The sequence below is a fragment of the Epinephelus moara genome, chromosome 23, assembly GCF_006386435.1.
Source record: "Epinephelus moara isolate mb chromosome 23, YSFRI_EMoa_1.0, whole genome shotgun sequence".
NCBI classification, from domain to species: domain Eukaryota; kingdom Metazoa; phylum Chordata; class Actinopteri; order Perciformes; family Serranidae; genus Epinephelus; species Epinephelus moara.
The window spans coordinates 3486985-3506576 of record NC_065528.1 but is presented as its reverse complement, the minus strand read 5'-3'; the positions used below and the strand labels follow the sequence as shown (position 1 = coordinate 3506576).

At 40.0% G+C, this 19592-nt stretch overlaps 3 protein-coding genes across 5 annotated transcripts in view; 2 read left to right on the top strand and 1 right to left on the bottom strand.

Annotated features, from left to right (window-relative positions):
- The window catches only part of sult4a1 (sulfotransferase family 4A, member 1), a 47880-nt gene extending 35745 nt beyond the window's left edge, over positions 1-12135 (top strand). The window contains exons 7-9 of one of the 3 annotated variants that reach the window (XR_007569346.1): positions 3651-3731; positions 6849-7042; positions 7353-7374. Coding sequence is in view for 2 of the 3 variants with exons in the window: in XM_050036096.1 (XP_049892053.1) it covers positions 7353-7465 (113 nt within the window). In the remaining variant the exon portion in view is untranslated. Of the gene's footprint in view, positions 1-3650; positions 3732-6848; positions 7043-7352 lie in introns of all 3 variants that reach the window. The other 2 variants (XM_050036097.1, XM_050036096.1) reach the window with 2 other exon arrangements.
- scube1 (signal peptide, CUB domain, EGF-like 1) overlaps positions 1-19592 on the bottom strand; it is a 647001-nt gene that overhangs the window by 139021 nt on the left and 488388 nt on the right. The window lies entirely within an intron of this gene.
- Positions 18839-19592, top strand: part of efcab6 (EF-hand calcium binding domain 6) — a 95464-nt gene continuing 94710 nt past the window's right edge. Inside the window, exon 1 of the mRNA XM_050036042.1 lies at positions 18839-18986. Coding sequence (XP_049891999.1) covers positions 18839-18986 — 148 coding nt within the window. The remainder of the gene's footprint in view (positions 18987-19592) is intronic.

The following is a 19592-nucleotide window of genomic DNA, read 5'->3' as shown; positions in this document are numbered from 1 at the left end:
CCAAACGGTGCCAATCCCCTGTGATCTGACATCAGATGTGACGGGACAGTCGATATAGAGATACATTTTTGTGCTGATTGCAGATAGTTGCATTGAATAGTGGTTTTTGTGGGTATTTTTTTGATTGTTAATGTGCCTGACGTTCTGGAAACCATGTTTTGGTGACGTGTGCGCACTGTCCACCGGTCAGCCAAACCTCCACTAACAATGGCTGCGCTCCGACTGCGCTGACAGTAGACCTGGTTTCAGCTGGCGAGCTTTTAGCGTACCTTCGGCGAAGCCTTTTGGCAGGAAACTGTCACTGCGCCAAGCTGGATCTGTCGACACCTCCCCCTGCTGTGCCGCCACACCCATCTCAGCGCACCTCAGTCTGCCAAACTACCAAACTGAGTGCGCATCGGGTTGTGCTGCTCGAAACTAGCTCTGCGCAAGCTTCGCCACCCTGCGCCACACCGGGAAACTAGAGCCCTTAATATCAATCATATCACACAGGTCTTAATTTCCAAAATTCCCAGAAGGTTTCCTGGAAAGAACAGTATAGTTTGGCACTGGTTATAGGCAAAACTGGGACAATGTTAAACTGGTAAGCTTCTGATTAACTAATTTATAATCATTACCGAGCCAGCCGAGGCAACAGTCTTTTTGTCATAGCACAGAAGGTCAGCTAAACATGCACAAATGTGAAATTTGTCTACAGGCATGAAAACAATTCAACATATATGGAGAATGATACATGTTAATTTTAACTTAAAGTGAGTATTTGTTTTTTTAAGTGGCTTCTTTTGGAAATCACCAGCTGCTTACAAACTCAGCACAGCTAAACTAACTCATCTACATGTAGGCTTAGTTGTTTCGGAATTTGGTCTCACTCTGCTCTATTAACAAAATACTCAGTTTTTTCCAGAACTTTTAAGAAATAATTGGATTGGATGAAAACATACCCAGAAATTAAAGCATTGCTGCAGCAGGGTTGTTCCACTGTGTTGGTCATGGTTCATACTTCGTTAAAAGGCTATAGGGTTTAATGAGTTTGTGTATGGGGAGTTACTTTAGGTCATCGAACAGCAGTGAGCAGTATGAATGCTTTAAGTGGGACAGGACACTGCGTGGAAAACCTGCCTAATGCATACTGTACAGCAGGCCAGATAATCTGACATAGTGTAAATGCATTAACACCTCACCTGCTCCCTAATACTGTCATACTGTATACGATAATAAGATTATAAATAGATAAGGATTAGACAGACAGGTTCAGAGAGAGTCTTGAAACTAGTTTCACAAGACTTTTTCTCTCTCTCTCACACACACACACACACACACACACACACACACACACACACACACACACACACACACAATATCAAAGTCAGTACTTTGACCTGCTCAGGCCCTAGACTAAGCTGAGCAGTTGGCTTTACATAAAAGCAGGACAGTTATATATTAGACACTGTTTACACATCTAATCCTCACACTGAAACACAAAACACACTTTACCATTTACGCACCATTAATCTTGCCATACAGTACAGGATTACAGATTGCAACCAGCTAAATTTTCTCCCGGTTAGAGTTTATTCAGCGGTCATTGCTCAGGAGGGTTCACTGAGTTAGCAGCAAACTCAGCAGCACAATGTATGACCCCTGACCCAAAAAACAAGCCACTGTGCTGCGACAGACTCTGGTTAGCAGGTCATGCCTGGTTCACACTGCACGCTGCCCGATTCTAGCCGCAGCGACGTATGGTGTTGGTATGGATCGTAAAAGAGTATCGTACACAATAATTCATCGTTTCATCTTGTGTAGTGTGTCATAGTACACGACAACCAAAGAAAAAAATAGAAAAAACAGTTTTGACAGAAAGTCTAGCATGTTTGATTTTCTTTTTGTCGTTTACGCTTTCTCCTGTCACAGCTGTCACTTTGACCAATAGGAACACAGAGCGATCTGCTGCTGTAGACAACTGTATGACAACAACACCCCAGCATTTTTAATATTTCCTCTAGGGACGTTACCACACAGAGTAAAAAGGGAAAAATGATGGTGTGAAACAGCAGAGGCACTTTATCAACCCGGTGAGTATTACCATTAGCATCAAGCTAGCAAAGAATGTTATTTTTTTATAATAGAGACGGACATAAAGTAAGAAAATTAAAAAATAGTGGCTTTGACTTACCACAACTGCAGAGGCTACCAGCTTCATTTGAAATAAACTATGTGGTAAACGGGCCGTTATTTATTATTATCTCTGTATTTTTACTTTTGATCCGCTCCCGTTTTCCTTGATAAAGTTAATGCACGTACAACATTTCAGCTGGCACATGAACAGACACAGTGAATGAAATAATAGTAAAAGTAACGGCGACAGACTCTGGTTAGCAGCTAAGCCAGTAGCACAGTAACATACACAACTCCTGAGCTGAAGCACAAGCAGCTGCGAAGCTACAGTACACACTATACTTATAGCAGCTATCTCAGTAGCACATTAACATACACAATTCCTGAGATGCAGGACGAGCCACTGCGCAGCTACAGGCTATCCTTAGCAGCTAACCTAGTAGCATAGTAACATACATGACCCCTAAGCCGAAGGGCAAGACGTTGTGCGGTGACAGACTCTGGTTAGCAGCTCAGCCAGTAGCACACACAGTCTGTGGCTGCACAGAGGAACCTCGCCATCCCTGAACTTGAAGTCCAAGATGGCTGCTCAGTGCATCAAAGTAGTGAAAGCTGTAGTCATATACTGTTTATTAGCACTTCTGTCTTATTTGTGTCTCATTAAATCAATTGTACACATAGTATTGTCTAACCTCCAACTGTGGACATGTTGCTACATTGTTTGTGCACACAAAATGCAGTGTAATACCTTCCTTGTTATCTACTGCTGGTATTGTTAACAATGGCTGAGAACGGCTATCCTGGTATTGCTGCTGCTGCTGCTGCTGCTGCTGGTACTTGGTTTTACAACTTATACTGGGACGCAGTCAACTTGGGTCATTCCCAGCTTCGAATTGCAATGTAAATGGAACGCAGCATTAAAGGCATCTGATTAGCTGAAAGGTGAGAGGGCGGTGTCAGCACCACCGTCATTAAAAGTAAAAATTATGAATTAAATGTGTCATTGGGAAAAATGCCACTATGAAATAAAAACAGACTAATAAAAAGTAAAAATGTCTGTAATTAATTTTTTTTTAAATATCCTAAAACACTATCTATTCATATATTCTAATATTTATTTTATGATGTCCTTTTATAGTGTATTTAATACTGAACACACTAGGCATAATTATTTGCATAAGCGATGGGATCTGTGAGTTCTGTCCATAGACAAGACAGTTTTCTCACACTCAGTTTGAGATGATTATAGCATCATCGTGTGGCTAAATGTTGCATGTACACCACAGATTGCATTTCATTTCTGTATAGTCAGTGATCTCAACCTGCAGGCCCGGTCCACTTTGATTTAACTTTTGTTGTTTCTCATGTTTTTTTATATGCATATATATATATATATATATATATATTCCCTAATTTGTTGTAATTATTCCATTTGGTTTCCATTGTTTCCATTCCTTTTTTGGTGTATACTTATGTTTTCTTTCATCTGTTCTTTTTTTTCTTCATTTTTCCCCATCTAATTCTTTTTCTTTTAGTGCATGGAAGTCTGGTGTCTGGTGTGCTATAGGCTTAACACACAGCTGTCAGTCTGATGTATCTCACACGGGCCGCAGCAGGTGAGTCAGAGCCACGGCATGCTGCTTCACTCGGCAGCCCCAACTGTCCCATGAATCATCAGAATTCACGTGATTGTTACATTACAGTCATCATGGAGAAGAGTAACACTGTCATCACAGTCATAGTCTTGAATAGGGCCACACTCAGATTGTGACAGTACTGTGAAGCTAAACTAAAATCCTTAAAGCTAGAGATTTTAAAAGAGCAGTTTGAAAATATCTTGGACCCTTATTTTAATTTTTTTTATTTTTTTTTTATTTTTATTTGGAGTGGGGAATCAGGACTGGAGAGAATTAGAATCAACCCAGCCATCAACGTGTTGTTGAAAAGATTAAAAAGATGAAAGACAACGCATAGTAAATAAGCACTCATCTAATACATGTCTAGCTGTGCTTAAAATTAAAGGGCTTTGCCGAAGGTTCATTTAACTTAATTTAAGCTACAGTAGGTAACTTTTTTGATTTATTTTTATACTGTCACTATATCCTGACAGTAGTACATGAGGCAGGTAATCTGTGAAACAACCAATCAGATCCAAGGCATCTCTAAAGCAGCTGGTAATCACTGCTGGTGAACTTTAGTCAAACTGTCAATCTAGACAGCCCCATAGACTATAAATAAAGATGGACAACATGACAGCTCCTCATAAGTGAAGCCAAAACATGTCAATCGCCCCCTGGTGGCTGGCTGCAGTACAGGTCATAAAGCCTGTCCCCTCCATGTTAGTGAATGGGACATGGGCCAAACTAAAAACTCAAAGTACACATCAAGAAATTTTTGCCAAAGATGGTTTCTGTCATTTACGGTAGAACTTACCACCCTGATGTTAGTTTTTAGGATAAGTTTGATTTTAAGTAGTTATGTAGTGCTATAAAATGGGGATTTGATGCCATGATCAACAGCTTTGTGTGCCAGTCAGTGTGCTAGTATTCAATGGCGCTAAGCCCAATGGGCTGGACTGGGTTTGGGTGGAAATGGATGAATGACAGCGGCAGCAGCAGATGGCAGCAGCCGTATATGGGATAGCTTGGCTTCACTAATGTATAGCGGCGGTAAGTGGGGATGCGTCGTCCATCTTTAGTTGCAGTCTATGGGCAGTGCTGATCAAATACCAATCAAGATTCCATTATTTTTTTAAACATTTGAGTGAGAAATAATCAGTGAAGTAACAAAGTATCTTGATTCATATGCTCTCATCAAAACCACCAGACTTCAAGAACAGTAATTTTAGTTTGCTGAACATGTGAGTTGTTGGTCTTCAGTCACTTAGTTACAGTAGTTTATGTTATTGTGTGACTTTGGTGAATCTGAACTAACCCTTTTAAATAGCAAAGCCTCACAAAAGGAAAACATATCTGTTTGAGGCAGTGGTAGACCAGCAACTCCCCAGTTCAGCAATGCTAAATCATTGTTTTTATGCCTCTGCACCGCCAATGGCCTTTGGATAGCCTAGTTTTCAGGTTGTTCGTTTGTCCGTCCATCCGTCCGTCCGTCCGTCCGTCAGTCCCGTCCTTGTGAACATGACATCTCAAGAATGCCTCAAGGGAATTTCTTCAAATTTGGCACAAGCCTTCACTTGGACTAGAGGATGAACTGAATAGATTTTGGTGGTCAAGGATAAAGGTCAAGGTTGCTGTGACCTTGCATCTATCTTATTCTTGTGAAAATCTTAAGAACAGCTTGAGGAAATTTCTTCAAATTTGGCACAAACGTTCACTTGGACTCAATAATTAAGTGTTACATATTGGTGTTCTGAGGTCAGGGTCTATGTGACCTCATCTGTCTCATTCTTGTAAACCTGATATCTCAAGATTACCTTGAGGCAATTTCTTCAAAATTGGACTTAAGCAGGAAGCTGTTAGATTTTGGTTGTCAAAGGTCAAGTTCAATGTGGCTTTGTGTCTGTTGCATTCTTGTGAACATGATATCTCAAGAACACCTTACGGGAATTTCTTCAAATTTGAGACAAGAATAAACTGATTCGAATTTTGTAGTAGAAAGTAAAAGTATGACCTCACAAAATATGTTTGTGGCCATAACTCAATATTCATATGCTTATTACGACAAAATGTCACAAATGTCTAATAGGATAAAATAATGAAGTGACAACATTTTATATCCAAAAGGCTGAAAATCAGCTTCACCATGACATCATAATGATCTGCATAAAACACCTTTATGGCCATTACTCAGCACCACATCTAAGGAACAGAAGGGGAGACATTTGGTCAGATACTGAATTTGGTGATTTAAATCTTGGATGTCAACCTTGAAATTGTGCTGATTGTATAGATCTTCTGTGTTGTTGGGGGTAAAATGAGTGTGAATGTGTTTTCATAGGCATGGAAGCAAACTGTAAGAGAAAGTTGACTGGTGCGTGGAAGTGTAGCAACTCATTATGTAATAATGGCTCATAATGTAATAACGCTTCATAATGTAATAACAGAAATGTAATAAAAGTTCATAATGTAATAATCGGCTTATAATGTAATAAAATCATGAGCGTATAAGGTAATAACAGCTTTGTGCATAATGTAATAATGTAATAATGTAATAAGTTATTACATTATGAGCCTTACTTGTGCAAGAATGAGAAGAGCGTTTTAGAACCATGTAATAACAATGAACCAGCTCAAAAGTTCTTAAAATGTAAACACAGCCTGTCAGGACACCCAAGTAAAAACATAAGTCCAAATAAATTTAACTAAACAATATGCATAAATAATACATAACCATAAATTATAGTTGCCAACAAAAGTCAAGTCCAGGGGGCTCCATTTGTCATCTGTTCACTCAGATCAAGGCTTAATGAGTGAATGGGATTTAAAAAAAAAAGAAGAAAACTTTACTTCTTCCAATGAATGTCTTTAATATGTTGAATCCAGGCTGTAATCCACCTGGCATTTTGGCTGAAGAGCTGCCTGATATTGGATGCAAGGCCACTATTAACCTACTAATACTTATGCAGCAGTCTAAACTTTCTACCAACTGCTTACCTGCAACAATCAGACAGTGGAAGTGAGCATGGCATTCTCAAAGGAAACCTCTGTTTGACAGCAAGGTAAACCAGTGAAAATACTCTAAATACAGTGTACACTGATATACATTTTTTTTAGGTGAGACTTTCTTTAGGTGGCCAAAACACGTTTTGTTGCTGACTCCTCCACAGCAGTTGATTGCTCCATGTTGGACTGCTGCCACTTCGCCAAATTGGGGGTGTGCCAACTGACATCTACTCTATGTAATATATTGTCTTTGAATAAGTACCCTATCCAACCCCACTTCAAAAAATCTGAACTATCCCTTTAAGGTAAGCTGCTGCATCCACCCCCAGCCAGCTCATGAGCACAATGTTTCTATAGTGAAATATTACCTGACCCCAGATTTGGTATTTGGAATTTGATTAAAAACAAAACTACAAATAATCTACAGGATTAAGTAACAAAGCAGGTCTCTACCATGTCATATGTATTGTGCATTAGTGTTGCACATTCCCATACAAACTTCTATTGAATTAGCACATTAAAGCAAACACACATTAAGTCTGGAGCTTTTAGGACACTTGTAGGTCTGGGGCCCTCTTTAAAACTCCTCCTTCTCCTCCTGTGTCCTGTCTGCAGGTCGTGCTGGTCTGTGGAAGGATGTCTTCACAGTGTCTATGAATGAAAAGTTTGACGCCGTATACAGACAGAAGATGGGCAAGTCCGACCTGACCTTTGACTTCTGCCTGTGAGGAGCACCTGACCCCGCCCTCACCCCGTACCGCCTCTGTACCCCCACTGATCTACTGCAGTACAGTCGACACTTCCCACCACGCTCCCACGTCTCCATTCAGTCAATCAGTCTGAAGTTTAACAGTGCAGTCTGACAGTGGGATCACACTACAAGACTTTTCCCAGAATGCAATCTGTCTAAATATGTTCAACCCATCCTTGTGGACTGATCAAAATGAGTCCAGATTTCTTAAGAATTCACTGAAATTTCTTGGTCAATAGTTAAACCAAACCTCCCTCAGCCCCTACCTCCACAGTATGTTCCCACTGCTGTGTATGTACATGTGTATATACTAACCAGGGTTTGACCGATATGGGATTTTAAAGGCAGATACCGATACTCAACACCAATACCGATAATGTCAATATTTACATTAAAATTCTCCTACAATATGGCCGCATTCACAGCAGAGATTCAGTAACAGGGATTCAGGCTATGTGCAGATATTATATGACTGAAATACACGGACAAACCTGCCAGTTCAGCCATTCAGTGTTTTCATGTTAGGGTTGTCCCTCTTCCAGACGAAGTCCCTTTCCATTTTTTGCAAATCCATGAAAAATCTGTGTGTGAAAATGATTAGTTAGTGGAAAGTATTGTCTAGGCACATCTCAAGGCAAAAGTGTTTATATCTGTTCCAAGTGGTAACTTGGGGTAAAAAGCTGGCTGTGACAGGGTTGAGATGTAAAAGCTGTTCAACTGGGGATTAGTGGCATTCATTGTGTTGCATTCATTTGCTCACCTCTGAGGCTGACCCAGAACATGCTAGAGGGTTATAAATCCTTCCTGACCTTGGACCCCCTTGGAGAGGCTTTAGGAAGTAGCCATGGTCATGGATATGAGCAACTTTGTTTAGTCTACTACTACTGTGACCATGTTACATGCTAATGTAGGCTAATGTACAAGTTCATGAAGGTGGGGGCCGCAGGCTGGAATTGAGCCTGCGGCTGCTGCAGGTGGGTCACAGCCTTTGTACACGGGGCGCCTGTTCTACCCACTGAGCCACCGGGCATCCCATTTTTATGTTATTATTCGGCGGAAATGTTGAAAGTTGGCGGCACAGTGGTGCAGTGGTTAGCATTGTTGCCTCACAGCAAGAGGTTTCTTGGTTTGAGCCTGGGGTGGGAGAGCCCTTCTGTGGGGTGTCTGCATGTTCTCCAACCTACGACTTCAGACTTGACTTGGGCTTATCAGTCTTGACCCAGGACTTGATTTAGGACTTGTCAGGCTTGACTTTGGACTGGACTTGGGATTCGATTCAGGACTTGCTTGTCTTGACATGGAACTTGTCAGTCTTGATTTGGAACTTGTCAGTCTTGACTTTGGGCCTTGACTTGGGACTTGATTTTGGACTTGCCTGTCTTGACTTGGGGCTTGTCTCAATGTCACAGATCTGGTGTTTATATTCTAACTGAACAAACTGGAAAAACCTCTAAGACTCTTTGGCCAGACAGCACTAACATCTGCCCTTAATCTGCCACATGTCGGTCTAACCCTGACACTGAGTGCATTAGCAGTTGTCTTGATGCAGCAGTGGCTCCAGGCCAAGTGGATGCATGAAAGGTAACTGTAAGAGGTGAAGCCAAACCTGTAGAGAAGATGCCAATCACGCCTAAATCCATCCAGCAGCTCACTGTCAATGCTGGGACATTGTTGTGTTAGATCATCTTTTTTTTTTTTTTTTGCTCATAGTGTTGCAGGGTTTTCAGCCTCATCACTGATTGTCACTTATATGTGAGCTTCATATATGTGTATGGATGTATGTGAGTGTGTGTGTGTGTTAGAAAGAGAGGGAGAAGGAGCGAGGGAGTTCTGTCTTGTTAGTGCTCAGTTATACGAACAGAATGCATCAGGGTTTCCAGACTGACTTAGACATTAAATTCAAGGATTCATCAATGATCTTTAGTGGTATCAAAAAACAACAACAACAATAACAACAACAAAAAGCAGGATGTGACAGTGAGAATAGCACCAGAATTTTCTTCTCACTTTAAAACAAAAACCATCAGAATAATTTGACAATCACATACAAATTGGACAAGTAATGGCTTTAAGGAGCAGCATACTCAATTCTCAACACATTGCTTGAGATTTTGTGACAACATGATGGCTACGTTATCAGCATTTGAGACACAATCTGTTGTTGCACTGTATTTACTGTGTATAATAAAATATATATACCCTGTGGTGGTAAAAATGAGCAGCTGCTGCTCAGTTGCAGATGCAGCTGTGCCAGACACTGTAGATAATATATAATGTACTGTCCCCCAGTTATAAAGGCAGATTTCAAACCCTCATCTTCAATGTTTAAGGTCCTTGCAGATACAATTTAAGGTTAGGGGCCTATACGTGATTTTTATGCCTCTGCATCAGTGACGGCCGTGACACTATGTTTCGGGTTGTCCGTAGTGTTTGTCTGCCCCGTCCTTGTGAACAAGATATCTCAAGAATGCCTCAAAGACATTTCTTCAAATTTAAGACAAATGTCCACTTGGACTCAGTGATGAACTGACTAATTTTTGGTGGGCATAGGTCAGTTATCAAGGTCACTGTGACCTTGTCTGTCTCAATCTTGTGAATGTGTTATCTCAAGAAAGCCTTGAGGGAATTTGTTCAAATTGGGCAAGAAGATGGACTTGGATTTTGAATGTCTGATTAGATTTTGGTGGTCAAGACTCAAAGGTCAAGGTTGCTGTGAACTTGCATCCATCTCTTTATTGTGAACACAATATCTTGAGAGCTTGAGGAAATTTCCTTGAATTTGGCACAAACGTTCATTTGGAAGTGATTCGATTTTGGAAGTCGAAGGTCAAGGTCTGTGCGACCTCATCTGTCTCATTCTTGTGAACATGAACCCTCAAGTACAACTTGAGGGAATTTCTTCAAATTTGGCAAAAAACATTCACTTGGACTCAAGCATGAATTGATTGGATTTTGGTGGTTAAAGGTCAAGGTCATTGTGACCGTGTCTGTCTCATTCTTGTGAATATGATATCTCAAGAACACCTTAAGCTAATTTCTTTAGATGTTTCAGACTATCGACTGAAGAATAAACTGATTAGATTTTTGTGGTTGAAGGTTAAAGGTCAAGGTCAGTGTGACTTCAAATAATGTGTTTTTGGCCATAACTCAAGAATTCACATGGTAATTTTGACAAAACTTCACACAAATATCTAATAGGATAAATTAATGAAGTAATAATATTTTATATCCAAAAGACCAAAGGTCAGCTTCACTGTTACATCATAATATTCCATATAAAACATTTTTCAGGGCATTATTTAATGTCATATCTCAGGAACGGAAGGGGAGACATTTGGTCAGATACTGAATTGGTGACCCTAATCCTGGGTGTGGGGTTTGGGCAGAGGTTTAAATCTCTAATGGTGTGTTCACATCGAATGTGATGCAAAGTTGCACGCTGCATTACTTGGTCTGTTCATGTTTTTGCATTGACTTGGGATCAGGCTCATTGACTCGGATTCAGTGTGAACACACCATAAGCCAGATCACACATCTGATTACAATCTGTCTTCTGGCTACATCCACATGAGGGTTAGCCCTACATCAGTCCAGAGGGGGTAATAATGCCCCTGAAGCTGTTTGATAACAGCTAAAACACACTAGAACAAGAGAAACTTTACATCACAACAACAGTTTAATTGGGTAGCTAATAACGCCTTCACAGGCTCTAACTCACCATTCAGGGGTCGTACTGATCAGGAATCCAACCGTAAAGTAGCATGCCACTGTCTGTATGTGGTTTGAATTGATAGAGCCATTTTCTTCCTCTGTCACTTTGCATGTGACAGAAAGAAAATGGCTAATTTCAGTGTAATATCAGTGTCACCTCAGCTGCTGTTATCTTGAGGGCAGACCCTGTACAAGAGACCATTTACTGACATTGTTACACTTGGGAGGAATAAACATTTAGTATGCATCAGATGGATGTATTTACACCTATTAAACATCTCAGATGTCAATCCATCTCTAATGCTTTTTGGATGCATTTACACTTGGCTTTTTAGCTATCAGATAGCTATCTAATCCACACACTCTTTTCCTGTGTGAATCATATTACCACTGATGGGTGAACAGCGTCCTTTCTCTCTCTTTCTCTCTGTTTTCTCAGAAAAGTCAGGTTTTGGCTGCAGGAGAGGAGAGAGCAGAGTATTAACCCATAACCAGCATTAACTATGTTTTGTATTCTGCAACTCACTGTAGTGTCACGACAGCAGCAGTATCTGGAATCAGACTATTAACCTGAGGCATCACTTACAACCGGTCCAGCACCTCTTCCACAGTTGTCACAGCAATTTCCAGTCCAGCAGACCAGTCCCTGCGCTTTACCAGACACTTGTGAATGTCTTTATTGTGTGGATGCAAACAACAACCTCGGCACTCTGGTCCCGCCGCCTCTTTTACGGCTGCTCATTCTTTCCTCCCATTGTTCTTTCTTCTCTCTGTCACTCTGTTTACAGCCGTTGGCAAGGCTTCAGCTGCCCATCTCCACTTTTATGGTTTGTTTGGGTTTTTATACATGCCTGTCTCTGTTTCCTGGGCATCTTGCGTTGTATTTTACATGCTTTGCTTGCTGGTTTATTAATAAAGTTGTGTCTTCAGGCAATATCTGATGACTGTGTCTGTGTCTCTTCAGTGTCTTAAGTCTTGTTCTGAACTGCTGTCAATAGCAAACGTGTTTTTGTTTCTGCCATGAAATACAGGACATTAAAGAAATTAAATATGGTTCAAATTGGGCACTTGCAGGCTGTGATATAGGGTAGGCAGCCATCAGGTGGCACATGAACATCCATTCAACTACAAATGTTTTTTTTCTTAGGTGAAGGTCAGGGTATGAGCACACATGTATAGCCTACTTTAGATGACATGTAGACCGAACATTTCGTCTGTAATTGTCAAAATACAAGTGACTCAAAATGACGATAACGAAACATAAAACGACTACAAAGAGACACATAAAAACAAAAATAGACACAAAACAACTACAAAGACATGCAAAACGGCTGAAAATACATGCAAAGAGAGTTAAGATGAACACAAAAATGGGCAAAACAACCACAAAGAGCCACAAAATGACTACAAAGGGATGCAACATGACTACACAATGGGAAAGGAAACCACAAAGAGACACAAAAGAACTAGAAAGAGATGCAACATGATTACAAAATGAGCAAAACAGACACAAAGAGACACAATATTACTACAAAGAGATACAAAGCAACCACAAAGAGACAAGAAAAATGACCACAAAGAGACACAAAACAGCTACAAAGAGATACAAAGCAACTGCAAAGAGACACAAAACAACAAAAAAGACTAAGGCCTTCTGTGTGTCTGTGACCAGGGGCCCACTGTCTCATAATTCGCCCATACCTATGGTGGCTAATGTTTACAAACTTCACATATACATTGCTATGTAATACTGGGGCAGTTTACTGACTCATGACTCCTCTCAATGAGTTATTACTGTAACAAAATGTCTTAGTATTAACCATTATCTTCTAATTGTCACTTTGCCATACTTTTGCTTTGCAAAAAGTTACATAGTTTTTTAAGTAAAATTCTCAATTACAAGCCCTGCATTCAGAGTCCTAGAGTAGCCTAACTGATGTGGCCATTTGGGGGAAGTGGAAACAAGCTACAAACAAAACACTGACATATCATTGTCCAACCAGTCTCTTGCCTAAACCTAACCAATCCAGTTAACGAAGGCAGCAACTACTAGCCAACTCAACTTGTTGCTAACAGCTGCCCTTATCTATAGTCGGGGTCTGCCCATTGGTCCGACAGCCCATTGGTCCGACATCCCATTGTTCCGGCCATATTAAACCCAAGTCCCGTTGTTCTGATATCATCATGATGCCCTGTGGTTAAGGTCTGGTTAGGTTTAGGCACAAAAACCACTTGGTTAGGGTCAGGAAAAAATAATGGTGTGGGTTAAAATGAAAACGAAAGTGGCAAACACATAAGCCGTGAGCCTGCTCCGCCTCAAGCCTTTCCCAGCTGATCCAGAGCCGGTCGCGGCGCACCATCAAGGCAGAAATACGCCCGCTGGGAGCCGTTCAGCACCACGGAGAGCTCCCCACACAACCCGGACCCCAGAGTTAATAACAGGAGGTTATGATGTTTCACTCTCTCCTCTCTATGACACTTGTATCTCGACCAGTAGCCTGCTTTTGTTGATCCTCTATGGTACACAAATACAGTATAGCCTAGTATAATCACATATCGGAAAAACAGGACGTCGGACTAATGGGATGTCGGAACAATGAGAGGTCGGAACAATGCTATGGCCGGCAGACAACATTAGCATTAATTTGAAGTCGGGTTTGTGGCCACCTGTGTACAGTTCTCACTCTCTTTTTTGGTCTACTTTAACTCCTCAGAAAAATATGGGGCTCTTTAGCTGATAAATGCTCCACCCTGTATACTAAGTTAGCTAAACAAAAAAAGAATTCTAAAAACATTGCAGAGCTAACAAGGAAACTAATAATATAGTTTCCTTGAGAACTAAGGGTAAGTTAGTAGCAATTGTAATTGCAGCCATTCTGTGACTTTATTTTTGAAACACCTGCTTTTATTTGGAAATGTCTCAAACCAGAAGTAGCGCTTGTTAACTGCATAAAAAATTCACTCAATGACTGAGAAGCACCTGCAGCGGTAATGTAACGTTGCTAGTTTGTTTTCTGTCACTCCATCCTTTGTAGTTTTTCACTACAGTTACATATGCATGTAAGAATGAAGAAAAGTTTAGTCTACTGGACTGAGAAGATTGCCTGGGAGAAGTTTTTAAGATAGCTCTGCTGTTGGTTGAGAAGCAGGCTAAAGTGGTTAGTGCTAGCTTATGTTTTCCTCATCTGTATTAGCTGCAGTGCTGAGTAATGCTATTTTCCTAAATATTGAACAAGCTGATGTTGTGTTTTCTTTGTCTGTCTGCACATTTAGTTCTACGGTGTTAATAAACAAAAAGTAAGTTTAAAGTAAGTTTAAAAGTAAAAACGAACTGGAGTCTTGCATCCAATCAATGGACGGCACAGCAATTCTCTGTGGGTTCAAATCCCCCAGTTTCATTGTTATTATAAAACACAGGTTATAGTCACATTAAAGCAACTTTTACCTTTCTTGCATTTCACACAGCACTTAGAAAAAATTTGAACATCCACAACTACCGCCTCCCTCCAAAGTCCAATCCTCCTCCTCCTGCAACTCCACCTTCCTCCAAAGGCCTACTCCCCCTCCTCCATTATGTCCTCATTACATCTATGATAGGCACTGAACGTTAGATACACACAAGAGGAGAGCCAGTGTAACGTTACAACCAAGACAGTCAAACGCAACCCCGGAGTTTTAAAACTCAACTGGAGTCAGTGATGACTGATGAGTTTTAGAATAAGGTTACAGTGCTAACGTTAGATAGTAACATTAACGTTACTAGTGAGTGGAAACGCACAAGGAAGATAACGTTAATATTTCAGAGGCTACATTACAGTAGGCTAACGTTAGCCATTAGCAACTGAATGCTGTGTTGTCAGATAATGTTATATGTTATATTAGAAGCAAACTAAACATAATGTTACCTGTCCTGCACAGTCAAACGCAACCCCGGAGTTTTGAAACTTATCCGGGGTCAGTGATGACTGATGACTTTTATAATATAACATAAACGCTAACGTTAGATAGTACTGGTGACTAGGGCTGTCAACGAATATTCTAAATTCGAATTTAAATTCGAATTTGAAAAAAAAATGGACCTTCGAATGTGAAAATTGATATTTGATTGTGGAGAAAAAAAACACCACCGCAGCTGACCCTTTCGCGTGGGCGTTGGCCTGGGCCACTGCACTGAACGCACTGCATGAGAGGTCAGAGAGGGGGGGCGAGCGAGAGGTCCGCGGTCGTTTATAACGTAATGTTATAGATAATTGTTTTTATGTGTTTTAATGTGTAGGTATGTAAATGTTTTCAAAGACGTTTATGTTGAAATAAAAATACCTACAAGTAGTTATGTTTCCTTGTATTAATACATATACAAGCATGTTTCCTTGTATTAGTTTGCCCTCTTGGGACATGATGCAAATTATTATTTTTTTTTTTTGAATGGTTCGAACCTATGAGTTATTTTTAGAAGGAATATTCGAACGTCATTTTTGAGCAATTTTGACAGCCCTGGCAACAAACAAGGAGGCTCAGGCAACGTTAGGCTAGAGTAGGCTAACGTTAGCCATTAGCAACTGAATGCAGTGTTCTGATATAACATTATATGTTATATTAGAAGCAAACTAAACATAACATTACCTGTCCAGCACAGTCAAAAGCAACCCCGGAGTTTTGAAACTTCATGCGGTATATATATATATATGTATATATGTATTTAATATAACGTAAACGCTAACGTCAGATAGTACTGATGACTGGCAACAAACAACAAGGGGGAGATGCTATGTGAGCAATTACGTCAGTACAGTCGGAGGCCTTTTTAAACCATATGAGAATGATATAATTATGAGTTTTTATTTCTGGTGGAATTCACTTACATTTTAGTGTGCCATGAGCTTATTAATAGCATTTTAATCTAAACAAAGAAAAGTGTAAAATTTCCAGAAAGGTAAGTGTTGCTTTAAGTGGTACAAAAGTATTATCTGCCAAAAGTTCTTAAAGTACCTGACGCTAAACTAAAGATAGAGTATAGTATAGACCATGTCAGTGTAATATGATTACATACACATTATTTAATACTGGATTATCATTACTGAGTGTTGACAGCACTGCACTGTATTTTATATGTTCATAATAGATATTATTAATCTTGTCTAAGAAATGTAATGGAATAAAAAGTACAATCTTTCCCTCTTAAATGACGGGGAGTAGATGTATAGTATAACATAAAATTAAAGTAGTGATAAAATAACTAAACAGAGCAGGAGAGATGCTGGCAGGATCTAGGCTCTAATCTCTGTGGAGGCATGAGTTCAAATCCAACCACTGCCATCCTTTCAGGACTTGCTCTAAGATTACTTGATGAAAACTGTACATGGACCAGCAATATTCAATGCATGCCTTTATCCATAACCCCTTGGCCATGCTATCAGGTCACAGCTGTCTAAAGTAAGTCGTATCTCTTTTTTGCTGAAGAGGACTTGTTGAGCTGAGAAAATCAGTAAAAAGAGGGTCACTGCAAGATCCACGAGATGCTTAACTTTGAGAACTGTACACTGGTTAATGTTGTGTTCCCACAGGTTCCCAAAGATTCCATACAAAATTAAATCAAATACATTCTTTGGATCAGTAGGATTTCTCTAAACTTCCCATCTGTACTCACTTTGCCATAATATCAGATGACAAAGCATTCATTGTCACAAGTGTCTAAAGTGAGCCTCTCTGATTTTTGCTCAAGAGGACATAATATCAAAATATTCAAATATTCAGTTAAATTCAAAAACTGGGAAATTTACACCCACCCAGGTGCAAATAGCAATGTATGCTATTTGCACCCCTGTACAATTAGAAGTGGATGCTATTTGTACCCTGGATTATAGTGATGTGTGCTGTTTATATCCACCTTGGTGCAAATATTTTCACCCTCATTTTGTACAACTAAACTATTATCTTCTCAACCTCAACCGTCAGGACCTAGGTTTGCTACATAGCTAACTGTCCTATCATTACAATGCAACTATGCCAAGTGTTTTTTCTGTAAGTGGATTTATGGTTGTGCGTATACCCTACACACGTCGCCCACGCCGTTGTGAGCATTTTTACTTGTGCGGTGGTGTGTCTGTGTCACTCTGCAGTTACACCTCCAAAACACTAGTTGGCAACTAGGGCTGTCAACGAATATTCTAAATTCATTTCATTTGTTTTATGTGTTTTAATGTGTATGTATGTAAATGTTTTCAAAGACGTTTATGTTAAAATACTACTGAAATACTACCTACAAGTAGTTATGTTTCCTTGTATTAATACATATACAAGCATGTTTCCTTGTATTAGTTTACCCTCTTGTGGACATAATGTGAAAAAAAAATTGTTTTCAAATGGTTCGAACCTATGAGTTATTTTTAGAAGGAATATTTGAACGTCATTTATGAGCAATTTTGACAGCCCTATCGGCGACAGAGGACTCTGTGAAGTGTTATAAAGTTTAGTTGATTCAAAACATACATTAAACATGTCTTAATAGAGATGATTTCAAACACAAGCACACAAATCAGCTTCACTATAACTCGCAGCATTCACAGACAAACACTTTTGTTAATCCGGACACATTTTCCCCACAAATACAACATGCCAACATTATTAGCACAAGCCTATGGCATTTTACATTGTATAAATTAGCCTAGCAACTAGCGATCTTTCCCTCTTCTCATATAAAACCAGGGCAACAGCGACATTAAACAAAGGTAACGGCACACAGATTTTGCTCCATTACAACTCACAAGGTTCACCGATACATTGTATAAATTACCCTAGCGACGAGCAGAGATTTCCTCTTCTCATACAGTATGAAACCTGGATAAATCCCAAAGTATAAATCCCTGAAGAATATATCACACACAAGACTTAAAATGCTATTTTAGTGGAGGCTTTACTGTCCTCACAATTTATAGTTTCTTATCTGTGAACTAAGAGTAAATAAAAGCTTCGTTTCTACTGAGGGAAATGGTTTCAATATACAGAAACAGACAGCAGGTCTGCCTCAGTTGGGTTTTTTTGTACGCGCAAAGTTTGTTGTCACACGTCATGCAGGGGTGAAAAAAGCTCAGCTGAGAGGCCAAGGCTATTTATACTGTGGTGCAAATAGTCACTCCGTCAAAATTATTGGAGGAAATTGGGAAAATCACCAGAAGGAGGGTTATTGCAAATGTTTAACTTTTCCACCTGTATGCTGCTGAAGTATAGTGCTTCAGTAAATGTATTCACTAACTTTCCACCACTGATTGTTGAGATGTGACCTCTCATTAAATATATATACTGTCACTGGACAATATATATTGTTTTTATTGTTTGTTTGTTTGCTTATTTCATCCATGGTGACAGATAGCCTGGTTTGACAATAGCAAGTGGAGGCAACAAAACCAGACTGAATGGGTGAATACAGTATGGTGTGCTCAGAAGTGTCAACTGCTGATTCATCTCTCTCCTCTCTCTCTCTCTCTCTGTGACACACACACACACACACACACACACACACAGAAAGAGAGAGAGATCATGTTCATGTGTTAACTAGCAACCACAGTCACCACCCAGTGTCGTTTATCAACCTCCTGTCCTCCCCCTGCCTCTCTCCCTACACACACCATTTTCACCCAGTATGTCCAAGCTGCTACCTCTTCACCCTGGACTGGGGCAACTGGTCAACCGTTTGCGGCCTCACACTGCTCCAGGCACTACCATAATCTCCTCCACAAAAAGACAGACAGGTGGGGGATCCAGGCAGACATGGATCCACACAGACAGAGGTGAGTGCTTTTTCTATCTTCAGTTTCCTCTGCTGTATTTGACTATTTTGTACTTGCAGCTTCAGTACATTTTCAAAATATTATTTCCTAATTAACAATGGTTTGTATATACTACTTCACGGAATCAGACATTTTTTTATATCAGCTGGGTCTTCTGCAAAATGATTTAGCCTGGCCTTGTGGTGTGTAAACCAGCTGAAAAGTTCGGTGACACTGTTGATGAAGACTGATGACTTTGGTTACGGTCAATAGATCACTAGCTAATGTTTTATAGATCAGTTAGCAGCTATTTATAAAAACGAACAATTTAAACATCTTGCCATCTTAGGGTTCAACAGAAAGCACATTGCAAGTAAAATGCCATGTCAGGCTAGTAAATCTAGCTACTCACTTGTCTGATTGGGCAAGTGGTTATAAAAAAAAATTATAGCTGCTGCGCAGCAATGGGTCGGGTCCAGGCATTTTTAGGCAATTCTGAGCAACAAGCAGAAGAATTGGAAGACATTTAGCAACACAATCTGCCTTTTGCATCAGCTGAGGCTTGAACTCACAACCTCTGAGACTAAGAATCAATTTCTATCTCACTGAGCTAATTAGCCAGTGACA